The sequence below is a fragment of the Schistocerca gregaria genome, chromosome X (assembly GCF_023897955.1).
Source record: "Schistocerca gregaria isolate iqSchGreg1 chromosome X, iqSchGreg1.2, whole genome shotgun sequence".
NCBI lineage: Eukaryota > Metazoa > Arthropoda > Insecta > Orthoptera > Acrididae > Schistocerca > Schistocerca gregaria.
The window spans coordinates 719,156,814-719,174,416 of NC_064931.1; the positions used below are offsets into that span (position 1 = coordinate 719,156,814).

Here is a 17,603-nt window from a genome sequence, read left to right on the forward strand (position 1 = left end):
ACAACCAAAGATAACCAACATCAGAAATATCGATAGTGACTATTAATCAACAGGTGAGGAAGCACTAATTCTGTCACTCTGTTTTTTGATGAGAGACAGATCCGGATTCAAAGCAGCATTTAAAGAAAATCCACCATCTCTGTTTATAAGGTTGCTTGATATTTGATTTCAACAGCTTCCTTAATAACACTATCTCAATAGGTGGACGTGCAATCCAGAATCTCCGTGTTGTTGTATTCCATAGGATGACCGGTGTCAAGGCAATGTTCTGCAGTAGCGGATTTGCTCGGCTGTTGTAAGTGTGTGCAACCCTTATGTTAAATACACTGGTCTTCCACAGTCTGACCAACGTATAACATGCCACAACTGCAAGGAATACGATAGACACCAGCCTTACGCAAACCAAGATCATCTTTTTATGGATGCCAACAGGGCCATAATTTTATAAGGTGGTCGAAAACCACAATATGGCCAATCCTATTGGAAATGCTTCCTGCGTAAGGCAAAAGGGCTGTAGACTTGGGTGCCACTTCGTTGCTATCATCACTCACATGTTGCACAGAAGGCTGGTAGCACAATGCACGATTGACCTGCCTCTCACTGTAACCATTCTGATGAAAGGTGACTTTGAGATGTGATGCTCAGCTGCCAAACTTTTAGGGTCTGACATAATGTGGGTCCTGTGAACCAAGGTACGAAGTACTCCTTCACACTGAGCTGGATGGTGACAACTATCAGCTCCCAGATACAAGTCAGTGTGAGTAGGCTTCCTATTAACAGAATGTTCTAATGTACGATGTCTTCCTTCTGACCAACACATCGAGGGAGGGAAGGCATCCATTGTTTTCCATCCCCATAGTGACCTGAATATTCGGGTGGATTGAATTCAGGTGTTCCAAAAACTGGTTTAAATTCCCACTACCATGAGGCCAAACAACAAAAGTATCATCTACATATCTGAAAAAAACATGTCGGTTTCAAGCTCGCTGACTCCATTGCACGTTCCTCAAAGTCATCCATAAACAAATTGGCCACAATAGGTGACAACGGGTTTCCCATTGCAACTCCATCAGTCTGTTCATAGTACTGACCATTGAATAAAAAGTAAGTGGAAGTCAGCACATGTTGAAACAAATTTGTTAACTCAACACCAAACTTAACCTCAATTAGTTGCGATGAATCAGACAGGAATGCAAGTGAAAAGAGAAACCCCATCAAAACTGACTAAAATATCAGTCATTCAAATGTAATCCCTCCAATCAACGTAAGAAACTTGTAGAGTTCACATCTCGAAGACACCTTTCGTCAGAATGGTTATATTGAGAGCCAGATCAAACGTGTGTTGCGCTATCAGCCTTCTGTGCAACAGGTGAGTGACAATAGCAATGACATGGCACCTAAGTCTACAGCCCTTTTGCCTTATGCAGGAAGCATTTCCAATAGGATTGGCCGTATTTTGCCAAAATATGATGTGAAATGTGTTTTTTGATCACCTTCTAAGATTATGGCCCTGTTGGCGTCCATAAAAGATGATCTTCGTTTGCGTAAGGCTGGTGTCTATCGTATTCCCTTGCAGTTGTGGCATGTCATATATTGGTCAGACAATCAGGACTGTGAAAGACTGGTGTATTGAACATAAGCGTCACACATGCTTACAACAGCCAAGCAAATCAGCTATTGCAGAACATTGCCTTGACACTGGTCATCCTATTGAATACAACACGGAGATTCTGGCTTGCACGCCCAGCTATTGGGATAGTGTTATTAAGGAAGCTGTTGAAATCAAACTATCAAGCAACCTTATAAACAGATATGGTGGATTTTCTTTAAATGCTGCTTGGAATCCGGATCTCTCTCTCATCAAAAAACAGAGGGACAGATTTCGTGCTACCTCACCTGTTGATTAATAGTCACTATCGATATTTCTGATGTTAGTTATATTTGATTGTGTGTTGACTCTGCAGTTACTTGTTCTGTGATTGGAATCTTCCTTGTTTCTCCTCTGTGAATGGAGGTATTAAATTCCCTTGCACAATGCTTCCTCCTTCAGTTGTGCCTTGAGAATGGCAGGGTGTGCTCCTGTCGAATTATCAGCAGTGGGAGACGACGTCACCCGGCAGCAAACCCGTAAGTTATTTGAACATTCAATTCGCCGGGAAAAGTTAAGGTCTTTCCATATGGTTTTGCAAGATGTATGAGACAGACCAAATATCCTCAGACTTCAAGAAACATGTAATAATTGCAATTTCAAAGAAACCTGTTGCTGACAGGTGTGAAAATTGCAGAACTATCAATTTAATAAGTCATGATTGCAAAATACTAACATGAATTCTTAACAGAAGAGTGGAAAGACTGGTGGAAGCTGATCTCGGGGAAAAGCAATTTTCATTTCTGAGAAATGTAGAAACGTGCAAGGCAGTACTGACCCTATGACTTATCTTACAACATAGATCAAGGAGAGGCAAACATGCATTTATAGCATTTGTAGAGAAAGCTTTTGACTGGAATACTCTCTTTGAAATTCAGGCGGTGGCAGGAGTAAAATACTGGGAGCCAAGGGCTATTGACAACTTGTGTAGAAACCAGACAGCAGCTATGTTGAGGAGCATTAAAGGGAAACAGTCTGTACACTGAGCAAGCTGTAAAGGAAACCAAATAAATATTTGGAGTTGGAATTAAAGTTCAGGGAGAAGAGATAAAAATCTTAAGGTTTGCTGATGACGTAGTTCTGTCAGAGACAGCAAAAGACTTGGAAGAGCAGTTGAACAGAATGGGTAGCGTCTTGAATGGAAGGTGTAAGATGAACACCTACAAAATCAAGACAAGGATAATGGAATGTAGTCGAATTAAATCAGGTGGTGCTGAGGCAATTTGATTATGAAATAAGACACTTAAAGGAGTAGATGGGTTATGCTGTTCAGGGAGCAAAGTAACCGATGATGCCCAAAGTAGAGAGGATATAAAATATAAACTGGCAATGGAAAGAAAAACATTTCTGAAGAATAGAAATTTGTTTACATCAAATACAGATTTGATTGTTAGGAAGTCATTTCTGAAAGTATTTTTATGGAGTGTATCCAAGCGCAGAAGTGAAACATGGATGATAAACAGTTTAGACAAGAAGTCCCTTTGAAATGTGGTACTAGAGAAGAATGCTGAAGATTAGATGGGTATATCACGTATCTAATGATATGGTACTGAATAGAATTGGGGAGACAAATTTGTCGGATTACTTGACTAAAAGCAGGGGTTGGCTGATAAGACGCATTCTGAGACATCAAGGGATCACTAATCTAGTATTGAAGGAAGTGTGGGAGGTAAAAATTGTAGAGTAGACCAAGAGATGACTACTGTAAGCAGATTGAGAAGGCTGTAGATTGCACTAGTTATTCAGAGATGAAGAAACTTGCACAGGCTAGAGCAGCATGGAGAGCTGCATCAGACAAGTCTTTGGACTGAAGGCCCAACTACTACTACTACTACTACTACTACTACTATATAAAGCCAAGTAGTTGTTTAATGTTGTTACCAAAGATCTCAAAAGTTTCGACCAATATACTTGCGCGTGAAGCATGAAATATTAATTTATTACTTCTTTACTGCTAACTGTATTTGTGATACATTTTTCAGACCGTATTCATGTATACCACTGGATGTACCAGCAAAATTATATCATTTTACAACACACAGTTCAGTAGATACATTGTCATAAACGTTGAGCTGCATCAAAATGAAACTGCTGGGAAAAATTCTCTAGAGATACGTGTATAAATGAGTGTGAAATATGTTAAATATATTTGGTATGTGCGCATGCAGACAAAGCCATGGATGTGAAAACGTCATCCTAAACCCTGGAATGATTTCAACGAAATTTGGTACACATATTAGTTACGATCTGGAAAGAAATATTGTAAGGGTCAGTACCACTAGCTCCTATTAGGATCAGGAGATGGACAGACAGAAGGGTGCAGGAGAATATGAGCACAGGTTGGAGGGGGAGGAGGAGATGGAGTAGAGGGGGGGAGGGGGGAGTTTGGAATGTATATCCAATTTCTCTATATATAGGATGAGTCAAAAAGGACTTTTAAATTTTGGGATGATAATACAAATTTATTGAGATAACTTACCAAATCAGTAGATGTCATTTTGTTGCAAACACCCTCAAGTATGATTCACGTACTGCATCAGTACCCCACTCCACCACCAGGAGTGCCAGTGTAGTGCACAGTTAAAATGGTTACTTTCACTGGTGCAGAGCATGCTCACTTTTTGTTTTGGTTTCATGAAATGAACTCTGCAACAACTGTTTGTCATAAGTTTTGCACTCAATATGCTAAAGAACATCCAAGCAGGCCTACAATTTCCTCTTGGTACAAGAACTTTGTTGAGATGGGTTGTTCATTGCCACATGATAAATCACCTTCAGTCCACAAAAATCAATGCGATGTGCATCTCACGAGACTTGCATTCCACAAAATACTGTTTGGTGAGTACTCGTAGATGTTTACACTTGTAACCATACAGATTCACAATGGCACAGCACATTAGTGATGCAGATAAGTTTGCTCATGGGGAATTCTGTGCGGAAATGTTTCATTGGATAGAGGTCGATAAGGGCATGGTGAACATCCATAGCTGCAGACTGTGGGGCAATGAAAATCCACATGCAACCCTGGAACACAATCATGACAGCCCCAAAGTTAATGTGTTTTGTGCCGTTAGCAAACTGAAAGTGTACGACCCTCATTTCTTCATGGTGAAAACTGTCATTGGTATTGTGTATCTGTATATGCTTGAAATTCTTTTTATTTCATGGAACAATGATGATAACAGAGATGGGATGGTTTACTACCGACAAGTTGGTGCACCGCCTCATTTCCTCATGGAAGTTCAAGGTTTCCTTGATAATTGCTTCCAGGTCGGTGGATTGATCGTGAAGGGTCAATCGCTTGGCCACCTCACTTCCCAGACATGACAACAATGGAATTCTTCCTCTGGGGTTTCATTAAAGACCATGTGTATGTTCCTCCCCTACCAAACAGTTTAGCTGTCCTGAAAAATCAAATCTATTCTACCATTGCGCAAGTTCTGCCCGATTTTCTGCAATGACTGAGCAAAGAAATTGATTACTAGTGGGATGTTTGCCACATCACAAATGGTATTCACATTAAACCAACTTAACACTTTTATGTGAAACTTGAGGTTATTTGCTACAAAATGACACATCTACCAATTCTGTAAGTTATCTCAATAAATTTCTATATCATTACAAAATTGTAAAAGTCCGTCTTTACTCACCCTGTATTTAGCAGTTGCGAAGCATTCCCAGGCTTGCTAGTTACTAATAAATCTGTTGTTGTTGTTGTCTTCAGTCCTAAGACTGGTTTGATGCAGCTCCCCATGCTACCCTATCCTGTGCAAGCTTCATCATCTCCCAGTACCTACTGCAACCTACAACCTTCTGAATGTGCTTAGTGTATTCATTTCTTGCTCTCCCTCTACAATTTTTACCCTCCACATCACCCTCCAATACTAAATTGGTGATCCCTTTATGCCTCAGAACATGTCCTACCAACCAATCCCTTCTTCTAGTCAAGTTGTGCCACAAACTCCTCTTCTCCCCAGTTCTATTCAATACCTCCTTATTAGTTATGCGATCTACCCATGTAATCTTCAGCATTCTTCTATAGCACCACATACTAATAAATCTAACACAACTAATGCACCAATGTGCTATACTAGATGCTATTAAATTCCAAAATCTATTTTACGCAGTTTCTCAACCGTTGATTGCTTATAATAATCTACATTCAAATAATCTATAAGCAACACATTGGAGACCAAGCCCAAGCATAGCTCTGGCCACAGTACTGTATTAAAAAGATGGTGCCCGAGTATATTGCTCAGGTCACAATTTTCTCGGTGTGGAAACAGCCTGTCACTTGAAGACTGGACTCTCTTCATATGGGAACAATGAATGGACGTATTGCAACATGTTCCTTGGCAGCTGCTGCTTTCTGTTTTCAAATTTCTAGAATTATTTTGAAAGAAATCGTAGCGAACATAACTGCTGTGATGAATGGCTGAGTTGAGTCAATATGTGATCAAGTTGGTGTAATTGGTGCATGTGTTCATTAGGTTTCACAGTTTGCCATAATTCTGTTACAAATGTGTCACCTTTGTAGAGTGATATAGGAATTTTGTAAACACAAGAGGAAGAAATTGCTCAATAACTCTCCTCACACTATGCTTTTTTGAAGGATAACTGTACTTTCTGTCATCATTATTTTGAAATTTGTAATCTATTAAAGAACTAAAGTAAATATGAAAACTAAATCTTGTAGCTTGGTCTCTTTAGGGTTTCATACCTCAGACAGTAAAAACAAAATCCTCGTATGATCACTTTGTTGTTTGTCTGTCTGACCGTTAAGATCCCTTTTTCATAGGAACAGGTTGATGTATCAACTTGAAATTTATGTCCTATATTAATGTGCGATCACTTGCTGGTGTAAAACATTTATGCTTCTACCTCAGTGCAATCAAAACAAAAGGCCATTTGTGTCACATTTGGTATCTTGCCAGCATTGATAGTGATAACTTGCAAAAATTTATGAAAGTCTTGTTCCAGGTATGGATTAACTATCTTTGTACATAATTACATATGTGCCAGTAACGCTTTAAATAATGGCATAAATTGCCAGTTTTTTAGGTCTGACATTCTTCTAAGTGGGCGATCTCCAAAGTTTTAAGCACTCACCTCAAAAAATTCAGCAAGCATTTGGAACTGGCAGTGTGTTTGTTCCAGTATAGTGGGTTTCAATTTCCAGTAGTAGTTACAATAAGTACACTGTTCACAATGAAAACTGGTATTTTGGTTATGTCTCTAAGTTGTCTGAAAAGAGTTCTCAATGTAGCTGTTGTTTCATTCCCAATGTCATTAAAATTGAAACCTTCTTGCCACAGACATAAACTTCAACATTTGGTAGAAGTATTTCATCACTGACTGCTGTATTTTCACACAGCATATCTTCTGTCATCTCTACATTCATATTTCATTGTTTGACTAGCATAACATGACATGTTAGTTCGTTCCCTATTTTTGAATGGGTCTGTTCGAAAACCTATTTTGTTTAATGCAAGTCTGTCCAAGATACTGTGATCTTCATTTGAATGGCTACCAAATGGCACTTCAGTTTCCCTCCTATCAGCATGCATTTGCCAATAACCTCTTGTATAAACATTATGTCTTCATGTCAGCGGCAGTTAATTTCATGATGCCACTTTAGCTGGTTGGTATTACTTGGTCTTGTGGCCTCTGGATGTGGATAACGAGGGTTCCAATTAGCATATACATTGTGTAAAGTACCACAACTTCTTCTCTCATTGTCTAATGCTTTCAAATGGGTAATAGCTTGTAATAATTCATCAAATTTGTTAAAGATCCTTGATGCTAGACTTTCCCAGACATTCCAACGAAGACGCTTTGTTAAGATTACAGTTAAATCCACAACATTAATAGGGTCATCCAAGTACATATTAGTCTCCCAATATTTCTAAAGATAATGTTCCATGGAACCTTCACTTAAATTGTCATTGCTGAGCACAAAAACTTCTTAATACTCCATTGTTTTCCCCTAGACCAATGCTGTTTCTAAGTCGACAAAAAGTAGTATCTTTCAGCAACACAGTTTTCACCATGTGTGGGCACAAGCACACATTTCACAGACAAATATCAATCTTATCTGCCTCTGTGGGAAGACACGAATAAGCAACTTTAAATTGATTAACAAAATGAGATTGAATGAAGATGTTCATTCAGATCAAACTCTTTAAGTTGCCCATTGCTGGTAACATTGTCGATTATGATATTTGAATAGTGATTTCTGGTATAGTTCCCTCACACAACTGAATTAATCTCTTCACCTATCAGACTTCAGTCAGTATCAGTTTTACAATTTTGTCTGGCCCTTATGATTAGATCCAGCACTTTAACTGTACTTTCCAGATCAGAACGATGTTGTTATAAATCGGAAACTAATTTAGAAACTGCATTTTCATTTTCTTCACATGACTTTTGTCTGTTACAAAAGGTATCCCGTAATTTTTAATTTATTTCAGAAATCTGATAACCCCTTGTTGCTCTGTCTTTAATAAACTTCTTGTTGCTGCAAGTTTAGTTAGGATTGAACCTCAATTAATGCGGATTTTACCTGCGTACAATGTTCCTTAATCTCTAGGGTAAAATGAGAATGCTTTACATCCACTGGTTCTTGAAACTCACTTTTAAACTAGCAGACTGTTGCCTCCACTCCATAAAGCATTCTTCATTTCTTTTAATTTGCATGTGTTTGCTTCCAGGTTACTGTTCAATCTGCTGGTGGTGTTACCTAATTTATTGTTCACTTGTTATAAGTACTAAAGAATTAGATAATTGCTATAAATGTTTATAATAGTATTCATTATAGCATCTGGAATCAGAACACTGGAATTTGGATTTATGTTCTCCATTGTAATTGAATTTGAGGTTTCATTATTGTTACCTATTTCATGTACTGCATGCCCATTATCTGCTCTAATTTCTTGACTACTTTTGCCCTGTTCAACAAATTAACACATCCATCTCCCATTTTTGATACTGTTTTTTCACATACCCAAATGCACAAAATCACAGAAATATTAAAATAGTTTATAGGTTATGCAACAAAGCCCACAGTTCCTATTTTTTCAGTCTATCCAACATTTTAACAGATGGCGCTGCAATGCATTGCTGTAAATTGTAATTTACTCTCATCACAAAACATAACTACTTCATTAAAAACACAACACCCTTAGATGTTATCCTGATTCCCAGACTGAAAAGAGGCTTAAAAAGGAATTATTTTGAGAATATTGAAAAAAGAGATGAAATGAAAATGACATTGGGCACTACGTGGCATATCTTTGCATAACTATAGGAACTTCCTCTCTCATTGGGTGAAATGTTCAGACAAGTGCTTTAGGTTCACTGGATGCTGTTTTGATGGTGGTGGTGCAGTTCTGTAAAGTTTATGTGAAATATGAAATACGTAATTTAATTGTTCTCAAAGGAAAATTCTCATTTTTTCATTCCCTTGTATTTTCACTGGTACTGGAAGTCAGGCTGCTATCATTTCAACAGTGAACCAAAGTTAATAACTTATTTTTGGAGTATTAAATGAAATCTTGGTCTTATTAGCTCTGTGTCATGGGAAGCCACACAGTTAGTACACCGAAATCAGTAGAGCTAAATCGAATCATAACCTGTATATCATCAAAAATACTGGATATGTTCACACTATTATTGTTACTGGCAAAAGCATTTGTGACACTGCTGATAGTACAAAAGCAGCTGTTGCTGAAACCAGCAAGGAAATGATTAACATATGAAGGAATGAACTAACAACTGTGTGTTAATGATTTATTTTGCTCAAGAATCTAAGACATACTGATATAATGGGACACTGCTATAGCAACATACATATTAAAATTGCAAAGGCCTGATGTGGAAATCGGTCTTGAATAATGCTTCTTGGCCCTGCAAATCCAAGAGCATACTATCCAGACAACATTTTAAAAGATTATTGGTGTATAATGTAATCAACAATATAATAGTTCTGCTTTTGGTATTTATGTATCTGATTCCCAGGGGTAAATTAATTTGCATAAGAAAAATGGCATTCAATTAGTGATGTGAAAAAACCTTAAAGAAGTTAACAGGTAAAACTTGTCAGCAATTAAAAGCCACAGTTGAGTGTAATTATAAGTTCTCTCTCTCTCTCTCTCTCTCTCTCTCTCTCTCTCTCTCTCTCTCTCTCTCTCTCTCATTCTTGGGGAACATTCAACTGCTTCACTTATTTCAGTGTTGTTATATTATATTAATGTATTTATGTTAATCACAGTAAGCTACATCTGTTTATTAACTATATCAGCTAAACGTTGTGTAATATTTAAATGAGAAATTGTGTGTGTTGACTACTGGAAATGACTAATCTATATATCACTGGGAAATTTGTTTTTGTGTTCTGCATGCCTGTATTGCTTTATTCCAGTCTTAATTATTTTCTCACCCATCAGTAAGATACAAACTGCAACACTAAGGCTTATGATGGCTCCTTCGGACACTTCCTGAGTTCACTTCTTTCTTGCCATTTAAATTGTTTGTTAATACTAATAAACTTTTGTCCCCTAAAACACACTGACTTTCAAAGAAATTAAACTGAAATTGCTTATGCAGTAGGTATTTTTCAAATATTTTGGAAGATATCTTCAGTTAATTTTTGTAGTAATGTTTTGTTACAGCCAGCATAAAAACAGGTTACTCAAATAATATTTCGTGGAGCACCAAGTGTCAGTGAAGCCTATTTCAGTTCTCATGAAAAACAAGATTATGCTTAAGTGTAATTTTTGTCCAACTGGTCTAATGTGGTGGTCATGTGAAAGATATTTATTGACAGTAACAGCAAAACACGAAGGATGTCAGTATTTCCAAAAGTGTCAATAAATATTCTTCAATTGAATATCCCATCAGTTCAGTAAGAGGCTGCTCTATTAGTTGGACACTTATTTACATATTAAATAACATTTTGTTAGCAATGAAAATCAATGGGTTATTTCATATCACACCAAAAACAGTGTGACTACCTCAAGAGAAATTTTTACTTGGGATGATTCCACACACTCACCTCAAAGACAAAATTTGAAGTATAGTTAAAAGCACCCGCGGAAAGGCACCTGATGTTTGAGAGATTTGCCATGTAATGTCAATTTTATGTAAATTTTACCTTTGACATAAGACAGACATGAATAAATATTACTTTTTAATATATAAAAAACAGCTTCGTATTAAGTACAGAAACATATGCATGCTCAATCTCATAACACCACCAGGTATTCGCCAATGTTGCTCCTAGCCTTTCGAAACAAATTATCATTTCCACCAGTTGTTGCAGGACAGAGGAAAGTACCTATACTGGAGTATAGGTCACCTGGGGAAGAGAGGCACGAAATGGAACCAAGAGTGAGCAACTAACTTGGTGTTCATCTATTCCTTACTCACAACAACTTGTAGTATTTACTTTGAGTAAAATTCGCCATATTTTCTTGCCTCCTCTTTACACTTGAACTATAGTGCGGTCCTGAAAGCAATTTTTAACACTCTTAACTAGTGCATGCCATAATTGAATGACACCTGGATAAACATTGAAATTAGCTTTCATGTTTAAAGTGGTTTAGTACTGCCTTCTAGCAGGGATATCTTTGCTAACATTACCATACATTATATCTTTCATATTTGTCTACAAATTCCCTGCTGTACCCAAGTCACCCACCCAGCCTCTCATTTTCTCTCCATCTATTCAAGGCAATTCCCCTCCCATTGTCTTTTCAGTCTGCGTATGTACCTTGTAGTTTCTTTCTGTTTCTTCAAACTTGCCACAGCCATGTGTCTTTCCTCGTTTCTCCAGAGCATTACTTACCCTACCCCACTTACTCCAATCACCCACTTTCTTTAACCCTTCCTCTACACTAATGCACTATCCCTCCACTTTTGTGTCACTCCTCATATCCACCTACTCCCACCTCCAACCAGCTAACCCCACTTTCAACCAACATGCACTTGCCACATATAGTCAAACCTTTACACTTCCAACTAACTGTGTATCCCATTTCCAACCAATATGCCCCTGCCACCTTCAACCAATCCAACCTTCAACCAATCCATTTTTCCCTAACTACTTCTATCCTCCACTCCCGCCACCCTAACTCTCCCCCACTCCCGCCACCCTACTAACTCTCCCCCACACCCGCCATGATAACTCTCCCATCCCACTACTCTCACAAGCCTTCTTCTTCGCCCCCACCACTTGAACTAACCTGTCCCCCCCCCCCCCCCACCACCACTTGCACCAGCCCATTCTCAACCCTCCCCTCGCAAAAACCTGCTTCACACCTAATGCCCACTTGCAAAAACCTGTATCACCCTCCACTCTTGTGAAACTACTCCAAGGTTCCGTAGAGGTACACTGCTGGACACCCCTCACTGCTTCAGCCCCACCTTACTGCCATACATGTTTTGTGACTTCAACACGTCCTTACTGCCAAACCCCTTCAACAATGGTCCCTTCTATAGTTAGGCCGCCATACCCTTCCCTCCCAGTTCTCCCTGTGCCTCTCTCTCAACCAGCCTTGAGGCCTCCCACACCAAGTCACCATTTTCACAGTTTGCTCCCTCTTCGTTGCTCCCCCCATCTCCCCATCGCCCCCCCCCGTCACCTTGTCGCTGCCCCCCCCCCCCCTCCGGTCTCCTCGTTGCTCCCCCCCCCCCCTCCCGTCCTCCACACCTACCTCTCCCTGCCCAGTGCACCTTCCCCATCCCACTTTTTCTCATAACACACCTCACACATTTCCTATTTCTTCTGCCACTGACTTTGCTTCTACCACTTTCTTTCCATCTCCCCCTGTACTTTTCTGTATTGACACTCATTGTTAGTTGGTATTTATTGTCAATTGAATTGTCTGATCATACTGTTGCTGGTGCCGCAGGCTTGTGAAGGTTGTTGGTGTTGCTGTCATATCCTCCTGCCTACTCCTGACCGTGGGTACTATTGTCTGCTGCTTCTGGAGCCGGTGCCCTCTCTACAATGCCTGTCGCATCAACTACACACATGGCACCAGTATAGCATATGGTGTGTTTTTGGTTACTGCTTCAAAATTAACATTTACTCTATGTTGTGATTAATTCCTATTGGGATTTGGCAGTATTGTTTCTTATGTATTAAGTTTTAATTCAAAGTGACATATTGTGGTGTTTATAAAATCACAGTTATTTCCAATTTGGTTTCCTTGCTATAATTAACTTTTCTCCCTCTCTCTTTGCAGCCAAAGATGATGATGTAGCAAATGGAATAATGCCTCCAGAAGAAAAAAGCAATCAGCATCACTATACTCCAAATGCTGTAAACATCAAACAATTTGAAAATGTCTAGATCTCAGTGATTAATGTTTTAAAGTTCCTAGTTGGTAATATGCAGATTTTTTTATTTTTATTCTTTTTTTTTTTTTGTCTTGGTGTTGCACAGAAGTAACCTGTAAGATACATACAGGTCCTTGCAAATGACCACAATGATATTATAGTAATTTGAATGCATGAGAGAGATTCACTTCTGAACCAAAGAAAAATCAAAAAACACTGCATAGTCTGTATAATAGCATTTATAACTAATTTATAACTATGTGCAACTTTGGCAGCAGTGGCATTATTTTTGCGTGTTTTAAAGTGATATAATTTTAGGAAGCAATTCTATTCTAGACACCTTACAAGAAATGCTGTAATGGTATAATTATGCTTGTGTATTAGATGGGTGTGGCATGCTGAACACACACTGGATAATCTCTACAAATGTCAGTGACATGTATATGTGAATTCTGTTTCTGTGAGTGGTAGACTGATTGCTTATAGTAGGACCACACAAACAGTTTGAAGCTTGATAGCTCTCGGTTTGTGTACCATGCTCATTGTGTGCCATTTCTTCTATCAGTAAAATTATGTTAATGTAGCAGTTTTGACCTCTGTCCTATTGATCTTATTGTTCAACTTGAACAGAAAAATGTCACATTGTTGTGTAAGGGAAGTGTGTAAACTTTCAGCAACCACATGAAACTGGAAGAGAATGGGATGACAAAAGAATGGGAAATGTTGTACAGAAACAGATGTTTTCAGTCTTGTGAATTAGTAATTAGGGTAGTGTACTTTCTTTAACTGATGATATACTGAAAAGTCAAAACTACATTTTGTAAATAAGCTATTGCAATTAGCTTCTACGTATGTCTAGAAACTTCATTGTGAGTCTACGTGGTATGAAAATTTTCACTTGGGTTGTTCGTTAAATGTATGGAATTAACTTGACAGTTGTTCTCATGTGGTTGTACTAGATACTGGAATTAGCACTGTTTTTAGTGAATGTATATTGCTAAGTAGTATTTTGGATAAGGCTGCTCTGACACAGCCTTTGGTGTCTAGTGCCTTATATTTTATGCCATCACTAAGAGCTTCTTAACTGAAGTGTCTTCAAATCTATCAGAATGCTAAGACTGTAATTTCTCTGCTCAGCCATAAAAAAGTCCAGTCCACAATTATAACAGACCACTTTTGTACATTTAGTTAAAATTTGCTTTCTAGGAAACTTTCTGTCAAATACGCACATTCACAGGATTAGTTTGTTTGATGGAAGAAATTGTTAGTTTCTGGAATAACTATATTCTCTCTTGCTGCAAGCTTTCATGCTGTGGGCTATAACAACAGATAGTATAATAATAATAATAATAATAATAATAATAATAATAATAATAATAATACTTTAGCATCATCACCACAATCTTACGTCTAGCCATGCTATATGTTTTGTTACTTCTTCTTGTACATAAGTTACCATTTTTGGAGCTTTATGGTAATTAATTCTATTGGTGAAGTTGACAGAAAGTAGACCGAACAAAATAATGCATGAGTACTGACAAGAAAAACCTCTGTGCCATATATTATATTTTAAAAAGTGATAAAAGGACGTAGTTGCATCACAGTTTTTATCTTCACGAGTGTCTGTTATCTTTGTCATTGATGCAAGTATAGATGTAAATTCTCAAAGAGCAACTGACCTACTTTGATTTATTATTTCTTTATGTGTGTTTCTCCATTTGTGTTTGATACTCCCATATCAGAACAGAGGTAGACATCTGGAACTCATTATTTCAGGGTTTTCATGTGCGGCAACAACTATTCGTAAAGAAAGATTTTGCAAGGAAACAAACTGTTATCAGTTAAATTGATTAATTGAAGACTTGCTGTGAGGAAAGTAATTAATTTCAACTCCCCTCCCTCCCTCCCTCCCGTCATCATTCTCGGCCATATCTGGACCATGAATAAATATCTACAGATAGGAACAGTGGAGAGTGTGTTGGATCATGTTGAAGTTAAAGCTTTTCATAGTAATATTCTAGTTCTCTACTATGAAAATAGACTCATTGACTCTCAGAATATCTTTGATAAGTTAGGACAAGGTAGTGTTCATGGTTAATCACAATAATTGTGTGTAATAGCAGAAAGAAAAATAATTTTACATTAACTCAAACTCATAAGTTTGCATACACAATATTTCAGAAGACATTTGTTAATTAAATTTGAGGGCTTCCTGTGTGTGTTGTGATTTGCCATCCAGCCAAAATGTCTCATGCAGTACCGTCTGGGCCAAATATTTTAAGAAATTATTAACATGTATCTATTTAGATCATACTGATAAGTTCAACTATTGTAAAGATAGTTGTACTATCCACTTATTATTTAGTTGTCGTAAGTTCAATAATTTTTCCATATTATGGTCTGGTTGATTTCCATTATAGTTAGATGCATTTGTTTGAATTAACTCTACACACATGGGAGAAAGCAGCCTCATGCCTGTATAATTAGAGGATTTAGTAGAATTTTTAATTGTTTACGTATATGTGTGTTGTTAAAACAGGACATTGAGAAAGTAGGTATGAGTGAGAAAGTAGGTATGATGTAATGGAGTACTGTTAACGAAATTCAACTGCACCCCCCCCCCCCCCTCCCTCCCTACTGATTCTAAAATTATTTTCAATATCATTGCTTTTGTGTGGGTGGAGTTGCTGTGGGGAAAAAGAATAATAAAGCACAATGTGCCTGTGCATTACCTCAATGGAAACTATCATTCCGATTTTTGTTACATGTAAAACATTACGCATAATTTTATATGCTTCATTGACAGAGCATCCCCAGATTAGTACATTTGGATTTTGTTGACGCTGAGGAGAAATGAGAGAATAAAGCAGTATGTTGAGCAGTGATGAATAAATTTGCTGTGTGGGTATAGTGTGAAAATACTATCATGCAACACACTCGGCTGCCACCAGCCGTTTCTCCTACAAGTTGCCAGGTGATTTCTTTCTGTTATATCAGAAGATATTTCATATTCTATTTTCTATATAGGTACCATCAGACCAAATAAATGTTGCATATTAAGTTTAAGATGAAAGACCAAGTACTAACAAAAAATTTCAGTTCTCACAATAATGAATAAAAATAAATAAGTATCAATGTTTTGTTGTACTGACAATAAATTTGTTCAACTGAGTGCTGCACAAAATGAGTTGAAGCCATTCTATTAGGTGGACACAACAAATTACATTTATTTTTATTCATTATTGTGAGAACTGACATTTTTCGTTAGTACTTGGTCTTTCATCTTAAACTTAATATGCAACATTTATTTGGTCTGAATAGAAAACAGAATATGAAATATCTTCTGATATAACAGGAAGAAGTCACCTGGCAGCTTGTAGGAAAAACAGCCTTTTGTGTGTGTGTGTGTGTGTGTGTGTGTGTGTGTGTGTGGAGGGGGGGGGGGGGGGGGGGGGGGGGGGGGAATTAACATTAGGATGTTGCCTCATTCAGTATTGTGTATTAAGATTTGTATTGATTTCCTCATTTGTAAACAGTATTCTATGTAGAGATGTGAGTTAGTTGAAAGGGCTAGTTAAATTAAGCAGAGTATAAGAAACAGATGGCTTTGCCTTTTTCAGAGAATGAATTTTGTATCATTTTTGTTACACATATATTGCTCAAGAAAGTGTTTCCAGTGCAGTATTAATTATGTAATTGAATTTCCTTTTTAAGCAAAATATGAGTAAAGATAACTACTCATGATATATTGAATGTATTGAGCTTTAATTACCAGTACATCCAAGTAGTGTAGTTGTGTAGTACATGTGTGTGCTTGGAAGAAAAACCTAAGTTTATGATTTGAGCTATGTGGTTCCAAATCTTGACAGATTTTGGTTATGTGCATATCTAATGCTACTCTATTAAATGAGTAGATGTCTTTACTCATCCCATTGTTTGTATTCCACTAGGATTTTCCAATATCATGTTAGTTAATTTCCTTTTTGTCAGCTACAGTAAATTGAAACAAGCAAAATTATACTGTGATATATCCATACTTCAAATTTTGTATGTCAGTAATACTCAAGTGACTTTCTTAGTCAGTGTACATATTAATTGCCAGTAATTGCAGCAATCTTTACCGTTGTATACTAATACCTTCTCTCTAACAACTAGCTCAGAACTACACATTTTGCTCATATCCTGTACCATATGGGAGGTCACTACTTGTGCAATTTTTGTTTCTTAACATTATATTCTTACTCATTTATTTAAGGAATGATTTTTCATGGCATGTGGCTCAAATAATTCAGTGGAGAAATAATAATAATAATAATAATAATAATAATAATAATAATAATATTTGCCTTTATATGTATATATTCAACAGGCAAACATTTTTATATGCTTCAAGATGTATGTTTTTATATTCCAAGTAATCACCTTGGAGAGCTTTTCAGGCAACTGTAGTGCTTTGTGAATTGCTGTAAGAAATAGAGCTAATCTGTAGTTGCCATATAAAATTAGGTGCCAGTTTCCTGTGATCTGGCATATTAAATTGCAAAAGGGCATCAGTGAGACATAATTTTCTTCATCATGAATCCATTCCGTACAAGTTGTATGAATTGTACTGTGG

The 17,603-nt window shown here is 37.4% G+C and overlaps 1 protein-coding gene across 1 annotated transcript in view; it reads left to right on the forward strand.

Annotated features, from left to right (window-relative positions):
- LOC126298886 (uncharacterized) overlaps window positions 1-16,415 on the forward strand; it is a 51,533-nt gene extending 35,118 nt beyond the window's left edge. The window contains exons 3-4 of the mRNA XM_049990419.1: window positions 12,559-12,701; window positions 12,895-16,415. Coding sequence (XP_049846376.1) covers window positions 12,559-12,701; window positions 12,895-13,001 — 250 coding nt within the window. The 3' untranslated portion in view covers window positions 13,002-16,415. The remainder of the gene's footprint in view (window positions 1-12,558; window positions 12,702-12,894) is intronic.
- The last annotated feature ends 1,188 nt before the right edge of the window (window positions 16,416-17,603 follow it).